Consider the following 14424-nt stretch of genomic DNA (forward strand, 5'->3'; position numbering starts at 1 on the left):
TGTTTACATCGTGCATCAAACCATCTGTGGTGGGGATATTAGTCAACCCAATCTACATACTACAATACAGAAATATTACAACTATCATTACTATTCAAAACAAAATCGAATATTTCTAGGTCATTCCTTAAAATACTCACTTGATTAGGCGTAACAACTAAACATTATTAAAAGTGCAGAAAATGGGCATCGAAATAGAGTAGTAAACTAAAACTGGGTGTTCAGCATTATTTACCCACATAATGTCATGGTAGTTACAACTTAAAACTATCCTCAAATGTCCAAACTTAAACAAAATCCAATTGAATCACTCTTACGACGAGTGATGATAAGTTAAAAGGAAATTATATTTATTCAATATTAAACACAGGTTTCAAGCATAGGCCATAGAGCATAAAAACCAAAACTCAACAGTTTACAAAGCAAAGGCTTGCAAGGCAGCATATCAGTTCCTCAACTACGAAATTCAGTTCTTCTTCACAGTGGCAGAGTTGATGATGTCAATGAACTCGGGCTAGTAACACACAAGTTTAAAACAAGTTAGTGACGTAAATGCAAAGCAAGAAATGAAGAAACCAACCAGCACAACCAAAATAATGGGGTTAAAAATTACCTTCAATGAAGCACCACCAACCAAAAATCCATCAACATCAGGCTGTACTGCTAATTCTTTGCAGTTTCCACCGTTTACAGAACCTGCAGTTAACATGTGGCATTTAAATAAACCCCAGAGCATGTATTCATTACATCCCTCAGTTGCAAATGGAAAAACAAAACAGGTTAAAGGTGCAACAGGGAGTACCTCCATAGATGATTCTTACGGATGAAGCAACTTCAGCACTGACATTGCTATGAATCCATTTCCGCAAATCAGCATGGACCTAGTTCAACAGATTACAAGAATGAGAATCAGATAACCTTTTAAAGAGCGCTATGAACAATAGCAAAAAACAACTGCAAGAAGGTTAAAAAAACGTCAAAAAAATGAATAATACAGGAATGAGCAACTCCAGCCAATGAAACGCTTAGCAAGCATGAATGCTAGTGCAAATAGAACTAAAGTGAACAACAGCAAGAAATGATGACGAAGAAGAAAGTCATTTGCCAGGGAAATTAAAAAAGTACCTGCAATTGCTTTTGTTTGATCAGCAACAACAGCCATTGTTATACCAGCTTCACGCTGTTCAAGAGTCTCCCCAATGCAGGCAATAACTTTCAGACCTTGTGAAAGTGCATATGCAACTTTATCTGCCACAAACTGTAAAACACAAGTCAGCGAAGAAGAAGTGCACAAATAGAGATAGTAAAATGCTGAAAATTTTCCAACGAAAAGTAATTCTGTTAGACAGATTACACAACCAATATGTAGGACAATCTTTAAATATAGACCAAAGGCAATGGAGCACTATTGTACCTCATTTGATTCATTTAAAAGTTGCCTACGTTCAGAGTGACCAATAATGACCCATGGAATTGACAGATTGACGAGCATTTCAGCACTGTTAATGCAACATAAATCAAAACAATCAGTAGTGTATTGAAAGCAAAGACATTAGTTTTACATGGCTCACTGGAACATCGAAACATAACAATCCAAAATTCATTAATAGAAATTTTAACTCCATGAATACAATAGCAAATCACTCCAAGCAAACAAACCGAAGAACCAACAAATGACATACCTAACCTCTCCCGTATATGCACCACCTTTGCGAACCCAGCAGTTTTGTGCTGCAACATGGAAGTCAGGCCGCAGCAAACTTTTTACAACGGGAAGGAATACAAAGGGAGGGCTCACAACAACCTCTGTTAGAAAGAGACATATCTATTAGCAAAACATCAATGACAACAACATCATGATAAAGGATAATAATCAAAATTGGTTGGACTAAATTGAGAAAGGTCAAACTGGAAAGCAATACACATAATGCATATATTATACCGATATAGCAAATGACATTTATTATTTGGCTTGAGTCCTAAAACCAACCCTACTAGTGAAATCGTAGCTCTTGCTAAGACTCACCCACAACATCTTCGCCAGGGACTTTAGCTTCGTTCAAGGTAGTAACTATCTTCTTGACCTCTTCAGTGGTCCCATTCTGCATCAGAATCACTTCAAATAATCAGTTACTAAGCAATAAAAACAGATCCATGACAAAAAATAAAAAATAAAAAATGGCATCACATCAACACAACATGATCCATTTTCCTCGAGATCATCACAAACAATCCAAAGAAAACACATCCTTGTGCACGCCCCTAAGGATCTTACTCACAGAGTGCACTATCATGACACAATTAATAGATCAGGAAAATAAAAAGGGAATCAAAAGTCAAATGATCGAATAATAATTTCACACCGAGAAATGAACTAATCTGATCCAGTAACTAGTAGCATAAAACGATCTAGGGTTGTTATGATTGTTTCAGAGCACAATCGAAAATATCTATCCATAGAGATTCAAATAGATTATTCCAATGAAAGAGAAACTGTGAAATTAGTGAAAGAGAAGAAGAGGAACATACGCATTTCCAGTTGCCACCGACGAAGAACTTTCTTGCCATGTGTTAGGGTTGTTGTGTGGTTTTAGCTTCGATTGTAACGAGCAAGTGAAAGAGCGAGAAACCCTTGTAAACCAGAACCCTCAGAAGTGACCGTCTCGTTAACACTCACTACCTTATCACACTTTATAGTGCAGATAAGCCGAATATGCTTTCCGCATTTTTTCCAATAAATAAATACCCTGGTAAATAAATAAAAGTACAAAAGTTGCCAATTATGGAGAAATATAATAGTTACCTTTTATGATTTTACACTTTTAACAAAAGATTTAATTAAGGAACCAAAATTTTTTAGTAATCTTAACTAATTTTTTTATTCTCAGATTTATAATCTCTTTTATTACTTTCTTTTTTCTTTCTTTTAACATTTATGTTTAACACCACCTTAATTTTATGTCTTCTCATCGGTTATCTAACGAGCCTAAATCTGCTGGGCCGATCTGCATAACCTGCTAAAAAAGGCGGGTTGGGCTGAAAAATTGGGACCACCAAATAGTAAAAGTCCGCCTAACCTGCACCGTTTAAACCGCGGACTTTCTCGCCGGACTTAGAATTTTTTTAGCAAGAAGTATTTTTACAATTTTTTTTCCAAAACCCAACTTTTTCCAACCCAACTTCTAAGATAATGAAGATGAAAATTGAGTATTTTGGATTATATTTATTTTATTTTAAAGACAACATTTATAATTATGTTTTTGATTATATTTATTTTGCTTTGAAAACAATATTTATAATTATATTTTGGATGAAAACTTGGTTTATAATTATATTTATTAGATATTTATAATTACAAATATTTTAATATTTATGAATATAAAAATTATAATTTATTTATACTTTTAGAAATTATAATAGTTAAAAGTAAAAAAATAGGAGAAATTTTTTTATACCTTTATATATATTATTTAATAGTTAAAAAAAAAGAGGTTATTTGACAGACTTAACCCGCCAAAAGACAGATTTCTAGCGAGACAGACAGGGACAGACTTCCCCGCTTGCCACCCTTAACTACTACTGCTGTTAGCTACCCCTTATTAACATTGTATCCAATTATTTTAAATCCTGATGAAAATTTGAAAAAAAATTAATTAAAAAAAGTAAATAATATTAACTAATATAAAATATGATTTTCTGTACATATTCTTTTCATAGTAATCATTGTATATAATTTCAAGGACACCAAAACTTAAAATTTCAAATTATAGGTAAACTTCACCCGAAATTAGCTTTTTTTCCTTACATTTTTAATGATTAAGACGGTAAATATTATCAATAAAGATGTTAATAGTGTAGAGACACGGTGCAATTTTAAGGATAATTTAGATATTTTACTACAAAGAACGCTAATTAAGAAGGGACAAATATATATAATATTTGAATGGAATTCGACCCATTTATTAATATATGTGATATGAATATATTTGGAGAAAGGGAAAAAAAAGAAAAGGAAAAAGAAAAAGAATGTATAGATTATTCTAAAGTGGTTTTTTCTTTTTCTTAAAATTTAAAAGGCACATTGTAAAATTTTACATGAAGTTATATGGTGCTTGTCAATTGTTGTTTAACTTATTTTTTGTGGTAAGTTTTAAATTTTTAAAAATAATTTATTTTTATATTTTTTAAATTAAATATTAATTTTTAACTTTTTTTCATAAATAGACACTATTTTTTAGATACCATAGTATTCACAGAAACAAAAAGAAAAAGAAAAAGGAAGCTGCCAAGTTGGGGGAGATTGAGATTCTACATTGTAAAATTATTATGGCCACAACCATTTCCTATTTCTACCTTATATTTGGTTGGCTTCTCGATCTCAATGCTTTGCAGTGGTTAAATAGGGTATTTCTAGGTGCAAGAGACATAAGCAATCCGTGTTCATCGGCATCCATAGATTCACCTACCAATAACTTTGTGGCCATTGCAAACTGTCTGTTTTATTCCAAAAAAAAAAAAATAGAAATGAACATTAATAAAATCACAATCAGCATAGCATGAAGAGCAACGTTGACAGTAGTGTCACAAATTTTGGGACGGCCACCCAAATAATAATTGTGGATCGATTTTCTCCAACACATAAATAGATACTTTTTTGAATATGTATGTGTATCTTACCACCACGTAAAACACTTTAAATCTTTAATATTGACGATATGGATATTAAAAAAAAAAAGAACAAAATTAAAGCTACTGTACAATTAAATTTGCACGAAAATAAAATCACAGTATCTTAGCGCTCTCTCAAAAGTTGTGACACATAATTAATCAACGACAACCACAATCCATGATGCAGCAAACTCCAGACAAGAAAAAAGTAATGAAAGAATAAAAAATTTTACTTGTGTTAGTTTGCATCTAATAACAAAGGGCTTAAATCCTTGGGCAGCCCCATGGTTTACGTTGTCTAGTTTTAACTGAGCCGTTTGGTTTAATGGGAAAAAAAAACTCCAATATGTAAACATTCGATAAAATTAAAAATTGGTAAAATATATAGCTGTTCAGATTGGATAGCAAAAAATGGAGTTAAATATACAATTGGAGTGCCTTTTATAGATAATCTTTCTCCTGACCTCAAATTATTATTAGAAGAAGATTGTAAGAGAGCTGGCCTTGTAAGATTGGGTTTAAACAATAATTCTTTTTTGTTTTCTTTGGGCCTAGGCCCCGATGGAATACCAAAAAAATTGGTAAAATAAAAAAATATAATAAGATATTATTTACCTAACCTATTTATTAATTAATAAAAATATATTATAAAAATTTATATCCTATTAATTAATAATATTTTATACTCCATTATATATAATAATGTTCTATACTCCATTAAGTATGATAATACTCTATAATATCACATTCCTAATAATCATTTTATAATAAGAATGACATATAATGATGTCTCTATAGTTTGATTAATGGTGACTAAAAATAATTAAGTATTAACTTGTCAATAATAAAATGACATTTGTCAAATTTTAAAAGTAACTAGATTTGTAGTTATGAAGTTAATTTTTATTTTGCGGAATTATAAAGGATAATTCTTAGTTTGTTTTAGCGTCAATCTAAGTGTTTGTACTGTAACTATGGCTGAATTGTGGAGCATATTTTTTGGTACGAAATTAGCTATTTATTTAGGTATTGTTAATTTTGTTATTGAAATTGATTCAAGAGTTACAATTTCGATGTATCTGAATGATATTATTGATTTCCATGAAACTTACACACTTATCATGGCTATTAAAGACAGGTTCAACAAGTTTTCAAATTAGAAGTTTCACCATGAATTTCGAGAAACAAATTGGTGTGTTGATCATTTAGTATCTAATGGACACTTTCTGAAATTTGGTTGTCATTTCTTTTATAATTTACCTTTCTGTATTTCATCTTATTTTCTTTTTAATACCATGAGCGTCTCCTTTTTTAGAATAGTTTCTACGTAATATTTTTGGACTTTTTGTCCCATTAATTATAAAAAATTATTACTAATCCAAGACAGGTAAATAAAATATTTTCACTAAAGATAAGAGCGGAGTTAGATAAAATATTTATACAATAAACTAAAACTAAAATTTATATATAATTTATATGTAAAAAATTAAAATTAGGGTGTGATCGCCGTTTTTCTACCACCTACCCTTGACCATACAGACAATTTTAAAAATTTATGAATGACTAAAGGCTAAAAAAGTAATTGCAGTTGTTCCTCTGTTACCTTCCAGAGCCAATCTTCTCGTGGCCACTGCCAAATGCCAACTTTCTTGACTTTTTTTTTTGGAGGAAGAGGATGTTTATGATAATGGATTAGTTTTATTGGGGCTTTCATTTTTTGAATTTAGTGTGGATTTTGGGCCTTCTGACAGATTAATTTATTCCAAAAAATGCACAATATTAAAAGATCGGTTGGTAATTACCCCGTGTAGTATGTTCTTAGTTTTTTTACTTGATACATTTGCATAACAATTAACAAGGTACGTCCATTCAATTCGGATCTGAATAGCAATAATATTATAAGAATCGTTAGAGACAAAATTAGTATGTAGACAAATCCAAGCGTACGAAGCAATTAACTGACACATGGATCTTCTCCACACCCAACCCAATCTCTTCACTTCACTTTCCCCATTCCCCATGTCATGTGATTGTGTGAGTGAGTGAGCGAGTGAAACTACATTCATAATCATAACAAACCGAGAGAGAGAGAGAGAGAGATCAGAGATGCCTTACAGCAGGTTTTCAGGGTCCCTAACTTCGCCCAAGGTCGACGTGGTTATTGACATGGGCAATCCATTCCTTAATCTTACTGTCGATGGTTTTTTGAAGATCGGAGCCGTATATGATTCCTTCTCTTCTCTTCTCTTCTTTCGATCATTTTCTTTCCTTAATTAAACAAATTCATCCCAGGATGTTCTTCTTTTTCAGGTGGCAGCTACCCGGGCAGCTGCTGAGGATACCTATCATATCCTCCAAAAGGGTAAGGGTCGGTATTACTTCTCACCATCCATTCTCTCTTTCTTATTATTATAATCTTATTGATGTGACATGATACTTCATCATTCAATTCATAAGGGGCTCATATATTTGTGTGGCTATGCTATGTTGCATTCTTAAATCTGATAAAATATATTTACATGGTCGGTGTTAGTGTTATCTGTTGTTTCTGTTTTCGTTTGTAAATGGTCTTTGTCAGAGACTAACACCAACAACATCTTGAACATGAATGTTCCAGGAAATATTTCAAGTCGAGATTTTGAGAAAATGGTAAGTGAGTCCATGCCTTATTCATTGAGTTTAATACACATTCCTTGCTCTTGCTCATGAGAGAGAGTGTTTTTGGTTTATTGCAGCTGAAGAAGATGTGTAAAGAGGGTGCATATTGGGGTAAGAATTAATGCTGGTCTTGCATTATACATATGTTACATTTATCAAATAATAATGCACTGTATTGGTTCAATTTTGGTGTGTTTACAGGAACTGTAGCTGGATTATACGTTGGAACAGAATATGGGGTGGAGAGGATCCGTGGCAAGAGAGACTGGGTAATTCTCTTCAATCAGCATTTCCATGATAGTTATTACACATTTTTGGGCGTTGGTTTCAGAGATGATATATGGTGTAAAGTCTAAGTACAAATTATTTACATTGCCAATTCTACATGGTGGAATAATGCTGTCTGGTTGTTGTAGACTGAAGTTGTGGTTACTAGTTTGGTTTTGATTTATACTTTGGATGTGCATTTTGTTGGTTAATTTAGCAATTGAGAATCTGAATTTTTTTTTCTTTTTTTGATGGACTTGGATGCAATGCAGAAGAATGCAATGATTGGGGGTGCAGTAACCGGGGCTATTGTTTCCGCAGCCAACAACAATAAGAAAGATAGGATTGCCATGGATGCCATTACGGGTGCAGCAGTTGCTACTGCTGCAGAGTTCATCAATTACCTTACCTGAATGAACCAAAATGTATATCTCACTGGTTTTTTTACTGTTAGGATCTATATTGGTTTACATGGTAATGTTGATGGACCCATTTGGATGTCTGCTAAACCTGTGTTTTGATGACTTATGTCAATTAGTTGTTTGCAAGATACTAATAGTTCACTGTTTTCATTAATAACATTGTGTTTTACACTTTACTATAGCCATAAGTCTCATGTACAAGAATATGAATCACAGCATGCAACCATCAAACTCTACATGACATCTAGCAGGCAATCCTATTTACAAAGCCAATTCATGTACATATGAAAGAGAGAATAGAGTCCTATTCTGAATGAAAGGACTCTACAAGGTAACAGTAAGAATAGTGCTTGACTACATGCATGTGTGCTTGGTCTACCTATAGGCTTGAAGAAATCAGGGAACAAGCTTGGTGACAGTGACAAAACCATGATCTAGTTAACCAAGCAGCATGACTTCTGTAAAAATTGACAATGTATCTATCTATCTATATTCTATAGTCTAGAAAAACTTCATGAGAAGACAAGTTCATCTAATAAATCATCCATAATCATGTCCTCTAGTTCAATTGCAACTTGCTCCTCTTCTTGCTGGAGGTTCATCCAGCTACTTCTTCTTGCCAAGTCACGTCTCACAACATCGTCTAATGTCTGATCTAGCTCTGGCCTCAAGCTCAGGTATGATTTAACACTGGACCATACCTCATTAAGAAGATAGTCTCCTTTCGGTACAGGATGGAGGAGGTAGTTGAAGGCGAAGGGCCTTGGGAATTGATTCGATGACCTCTCATATATATCAAGAAGTACCTCATCAACTAGGTTGAAAAGAAGCTGTTGATCATAGGCTTTGGTATTCTCCGCTACAGAGGATTCCATTTCCATTATCAAAGAAGGCTTTAGTCGCTGGTCTATAGTATGCCTCGTTAGAATCTGTTCATTTTCCATTAAACCTGAAAATTGGAGAATGGCCTTCACGTATCTGAAATTGGAATCATTGCCTATTTCAAGGAAAATCTTCTCAGGGCTCTTGTTTGTGACATTTTCTGTATTATCATTCGCATTTGATAACGAGCTCGGGGAAGAATATATACTTTCTTTAATTGATAACTCATCAGTCTTCAATCCATCCATGCTAGATCCTTGAATATCCAATTCTCTACCTGGAAATATTTGGCCAAAAGAAGAAGAAAAAAAAGCCTCAGCCATCGTTGTTGCAGTTGAAACTTGAAAGCAAAAGGCATGCATCAAGATAGGAAACAAAATTGCATGCAACATTATTCCAGTGAAAGGTGTTTAATTTGAAGTTTTGAACAGACGATATACTAAGTTAATCTCATGCATGTTGAAATGAATTTATTACCTTCTGTATGGTGGGTTGCATCTGCTTCACTTTTAGTTTCATGGATAGCCATACCTATTTCTTCTTTTTCTTGAGGAAAAATTCCATCTCCCCTAGCTGACTCATATTCATATTTATCTTCCACTTTCTCACTGATAACTGCTTCATCAATTTTGTCTTCAACCTGATCATTAGATGAGGGACTTGGATTCATATCTCCACTGCCAGCTTTAGCTGTTTCTGTGATTTCAGTCTCTTCAACATGATCAATTGATTTATCTCTCTTTGAAGGAAGTTCCACCAGTTTTCTTTCAGCATTATTATCAGGCTCCTCTGTATCTGTTTTATCATTCATATCAAGAAGTGCCTCGTGTACAATGAAGCCTAAAGCCTCAATATTAGGCAGTGAAAAATTGCTTCTGGAAAACCTAGAAGCATGGTCACTTGTATTCTTATCCTCATTTGTCAATCTTAAGCTTTTGGACTTTGAACTGTGCCACTTGACATCTGAGTTGAAGCTTTTCTCAAACAACTGAGTATATTTATCCATCGATTCGTTCAGAGACGATGTTCTTCTTACGACTCGTTGTGCTTCCTGTCTGTTGGAAGCATAATCAGAAGATTTAGTCTCCTTTAAGCTTTTGCTCCTTATGTACTCTCGAACCACACCTTCATCTAAGCTTTGCACCTCTTTCTCATCATTAGTGATGCTGCTATATTCAGATGAATTTCTGTGGTGACCATTTTTTCTGAACTCCAAAAGAGTATGCTTTATCTTATGCTTTATAACTTTGAAACGATGAATGACAACTTGGTTCCAACCTTTATGATTCAATCCATGAGATGGCCGCAGAGAATTGCCTGTTTTTTGTTCTCCGGCGCTAAGCACGCCATGATCACTCACTAAAGGCACTGGTTTTGTTGTTTGAGTACTATCAAGCAACCTTTCTTCTTTGGGAGTGGCCCAGACTTCGGTTTTCTTGTGTTGCAAGGTACTAGTAGGAGTAATACTTCTCATTTGTGAAGATGAGCTTAAAGGAAATGACCCTGATTTTGTCAATCTTGCTTTGTTGTCAGAAGCTTGATGAAGGTTTTTCCCTTCAGCATCTAATTCTCTTAGAAATTTAAGCAGTAAATCCTTCTCCACTTTAACTACCCCCAAAACATCTCTATGATTCTTAAACACATTGGCAGTGTCTGTATCAGATTTGTTTGGCCTTTTTTGTATACTCTCATGGTTAAGGGAAGCTTTTGTTTTCTTGCCATCTTTCTCCACTTGAAGTGCATATTCACCTTTGTAGTTTCCTTCTTTAAGCCTATTTTCTGTGTCTTGTTCTTTTCTCTCATGTTTGTGGTACCTTTTGCCTTTTTCGCCACCTTTCACAACCTGAATATGTATATCCATGTTAACAATGAGATAATTGAGTTGTTCTGCAAACTATAAAACATGAGCATGAGGTTTTAAGCTTACTAGGAGTGTTTCTGCTTCTGGGACATATTCTTCACCTTGGTTATGCAAAATGGTGTTCCTCTTACCTGCAGATAGGTCAACACAATACGGTCATGAAGATTGAAGAGGTTAAAACAATCTCATGTGATATGCAGAGCCAGAATTTCCATTACAAATCCCAATCTTCATATGTGCTTTCATTTTTCAAGCATTTGCTTTATTTAATCAAGATTAACCCATAGTTTGTATTTAACACATAATTGAATTGCCTAGTTATATATATTTCTTTACTATGATGTTGACCTTTTGATGATTGAAGATTATTCCTTTCATGATAAATGCAGCTGGAAAGCTCATTCTATATTGTAAAGGCAGCTGCAATGATTTCAATTTCAATCTAAAACCAAAAAATATAGGCATTGATGAGTTGCAAAAGTGCTTACATCTGGCATGTCTTTTCCTTTTGTTAGCAAACACCTTTCTCACATGCCAATGATGATAATCCAGAATATGAAAGAAACCCCACATGCAACCTTGATTATTCTTATCCTGATTAAATTCAAGGCTGGAATTCTCTGTCGAAACCAATTGCTTTACCATATCTAACACGCTTTATCTCAATTCTCTAGTTTTTTGTTTTTGAATAATCAATATCTTCCTCTAGGCCTAGTCCTGCAAAACCACCGTAATCAAACATTAAAAAAATAAAATAATAAAGAAAAAAAGGACATGTAAAAGAAAAAGAGAGCAGAATTGAACAGAAATTGGAGCATGCATGTTTATTAGATTGTTTTTCCAGTTTTCTTAATAATCATTCATGTAAGAGAAGAGGTCCTCTAACCTTAATTTTCTTCAATCTTCGTCTGAAAGAAAGATAGATGCATGGTTGGCTAAAAAATCTTCTGTGTGGTGTTTGCCAAAACTGTGAACAAAAGACGGATGGTAACAAGAAGAAACTTAAAAACCGTCCATCTAATGGAAATTAATTATAACTTAAACTTATAAAAAAAAATTAATAACAGCAAGCGAATATTCATATATTCATATATTATATTATAATATTATTAATGTTATATATATTATATGAAGACAGATTAGAGCCACACGAGATTAACTGAGGATAGATGCGATCATAACAATCGAAATAAACTAACAGAAACATGCAGCTGATTGATTAATATAGAGATTGGTAACGGGAGAAAAGTAATTAAAAAAACAGAAGGTAGGTTCATGCATAGGATCGGAGTTGAGAGAGAACTGAATGCAAAAAAAAAAAAAAAAAAAAATGGAAGTCTAACCTGAATGAATTGAAGTAGCGGTTGATGAGGCAGAGAGAGGAAAAAAGACAAGGTTTTTATTGGAAGGAAAGTCTTTCAAGTCAAGCTTCTAGATTTAGAGAGAGAAACAAAGCAGACGCCAATTGAAGAAGCTGAACATGAAGAATCTCTCTCTCTGACCAGTGATTATGACAACCAAACTAATAAACTCGAGCAACGACCGCCAAAATTTACTACTATTCTCAATTTTATTTTAAAGAATTTTTTTAAGGGTACTTTTTATTCCGATAAATCAAAAATTAATTTGTGGCAGATCTAAATTACATTCAAGGTTCTGATTTATGAGTTTCTTCCATTCATGTTTTGATTATTATCTACTCATTTGTGTGCATATGATAATCCATTAAATATTTTTTGACTACTAATATCACATTTATAAGCAATTATGTGACTCCTATAAAATATCATTCACTATTGAATTACAGATAACTAAAAATTTGGTATTTTAATAATTTAACATTATATTTCAAATTATTTACTTTCCTTCTTTCTCATTCAAAATCAAAACGTGTAAACTGTAAATACAGTCTGATTGCGTCATGCGTGTATTTTGTACTAACATAGTACTGAAGCTAAAACTGCGATATACTGTGTGTGATGTGTCGGATCAGTGTGGGTGTTTTTATTTATTTACTGACAATAATTAATTAGGGAATGTATAATCAAAGATGTAGTCAATAGTCAATTAGTGTGTGTTTCTGTTATGTAAAGGCAAATCATAGTAGATACGCTAATTAACTACTTGCTTTGTTGTGACTCTTTCAACCAAGTTTTCACAATCCCATAACAATATTTAAAAAAGAAGTTTTATAGATAAGCTGAGTATAAATTATATTTCAGACTTGTCATGCCAAAAAAATATATCCTTATTAATGATTATATTATACAACTTGTGTAAAAGAAAGAGAGTTTCACAACCCCCAGAATAGTGACCACCGTGAAAGGGATAGCAATAAATCCATGGAGAAGAATTCAACTATATATCATATTTATACCCCTAATATACCCTGAAATGCAGTTGGTATACTTATTGTTTTCCACTTGATTGGTCCAGTTTTTTTTTTTTTTAAGCAGGGCATGAAAATGAATCCTCCATATATTAATTATTTATTATTATTATTATTATTTTTGTAAAATAGACTCTTGTTATTTGTAATTTTTTTTGGTATTATTGTTATTTGTAATTTATTTATTATTATTATTACTTTTTTTTGGTGTCTTCTTGTTTGTTATTTACTAAGGCTATAATATTTATTCAAATCTTAAGTGGATTTAATCAACCTTCAAAAAATAGGGCCTTCCGTGGGGAAAAAGGCACAATTTGACCGCGTCAACCATTCAAACTATTGTTTTTGGTCATGAACCATTCGAACTTTGAATTGCTTCCATCAAGGGACGAACAAGGCCCAATAGAGAAATGATCGGCCCAATATAGAAGTAATTGAGAGAGCCTACTAGAAAGCCCATATATTAATTAAAGGATTTGAAGAACCCAATTCAAGAATTAATAAAAATTTTGTGAAATTTCTAATTGTTGAAATTAGAAGTGTAGTGTTAAGATAAGCATGATTATGTGGATGCCCATTTAATGGGCGGTTCACTCTTTTCACTACTGATGAGAATTCATTTTTCAATACTGAATGAAATTAATTAACACTACTTTTGTACGCCTATAAATAGGCATGAATTGATGCAAATATATACACAGTGAAAAGCAGTAAACAAATGAACTCTCTCTCTCACTTCTTACGAATACTTCTCTCTTTATATTGCAATCAAATACTCTTCTCTTTATATTTTTACTACAACTCTTTCTCTTCTTTTATTTTATTAGTATTCTAAATTCTCTTTTATATTACTCTTTACATATAATATTAATAGCAATATTAATCATCTTTATTATATTGAAATAGATATAATAAACATATGCAATTCTCTCTCTCTTTATTTTTAATACTTCTTTCTATCTTTGTATATATATAAATTATTATTGAGCTAATTATTTTAATACTAGAGTCTTCCATTTATACATCTTTATTTTATATATATCTTTTATTTTACAACACGTTATCAGCACGAGACTCTGATCAAATCTTTAGGAAGACTCAGGTAATATTTTCATTATGTCGAAGCTCTCTCATCTTGAATTCAATGCTCTTGATATATCTGGAAACAATTATTTATCATGGATATTAGATGCTGAAATCCATCTTGATTCAATGGATCTTGGAGATACCATTAAGGCTGAAAATAATGCATTCCAGAAGGATAAAGCTAAAGCCAT

The 14424-nt window shown here is 32.7% G+C and overlaps 3 protein-coding genes across 5 annotated transcripts; 1 reads left to right on the plus strand and 2 right to left on the minus strand.

Moving 5' to 3' along the window:
- Positions 1–195: 195 nt before the first annotated feature.
- Positions 196–2720, minus strand: LOC112706703 (triosephosphate isomerase, cytosolic-like). Its single transcript, XM_072201687.1, has 8 exons — positions 2530–2720; positions 2027–2102; positions 1683–1806; positions 1415–1499; positions 1058–1258; positions 803–881; positions 614–696; positions 196–514 (listed from the first exon to the last, which is right to left on the minus strand). The coding sequence occupies exons 1-8, from the start codon at positions 2566–2568 to the stop codon at positions 467–469; spliced, it is 735 nt and encodes a 244-aa protein (XP_072057788.1). The 5' UTR covers positions 2569–2720; the 3' UTR covers positions 196–466.
- A 3775-nt stretch (positions 2721–6495) lies between these two features.
- LOC112706704 (outer envelope pore protein 16, chloroplastic) lies at positions 6496–8196 on the plus strand. Of its 3 annotated transcripts, none has more exons than XM_025758133.2 (6): positions 6496–6888; positions 6979–7036; positions 7286–7317; positions 7404–7437; positions 7528–7595; positions 7866–8196. In XM_025758133.2, the coding sequence occupies exons 1-6, from the start codon at positions 6775–6777 to the stop codon at positions 8004–8006; spliced, it is 447 nt and encodes a 148-aa protein (XP_025613918.1). In that variant the 5' UTR covers positions 6496–6774; the 3' UTR covers positions 8007–8196. The 3 variants fall into 3 exon arrangements, with proteins under 3 accessions (XP_025613918.1, XP_025613919.1, XP_072057789.1); XM_025758134.3 differs by having other exon boundaries at positions 6979–7030; XM_072201688.1 differs by lacking the exon at positions 7286–7317 and having other exon boundaries at positions 6497–6888; positions 6979–7040; positions 7385–7437.
- LOC112705164 (protein TRM32) lies at positions 8132–12477 on the minus strand. Its single transcript, XM_025756016.3, has 6 exons — positions 12102–12477; positions 11645–11725; positions 11247–11475; positions 10825–10889; positions 9375–10740; positions 8132–9174 (listed from the first exon to the last, which is right to left on the minus strand). Exons 3-6 carry the CDS (start codon positions 11401–11403, stop codon positions 8528–8530), a joined length of 2235 nt encoding a protein of 744 aa, XP_025611801.1. The 5' UTR covers positions 11404–11475; positions 11645–11725; positions 12102–12477; the 3' UTR covers positions 8132–8527.
- Positions 12478–14424: the final 1947 nt, after the last annotated feature.

The sequence above is a fragment of the Arachis hypogaea genome, chromosome 8 (assembly GCF_003086295.3).
Source record: "Arachis hypogaea cultivar Tifrunner chromosome 8, arahy.Tifrunner.gnm2.J5K5, whole genome shotgun sequence".
NCBI lineage: Eukaryota > Viridiplantae > Streptophyta > Magnoliopsida > Fabales > Fabaceae > Arachis > Arachis hypogaea.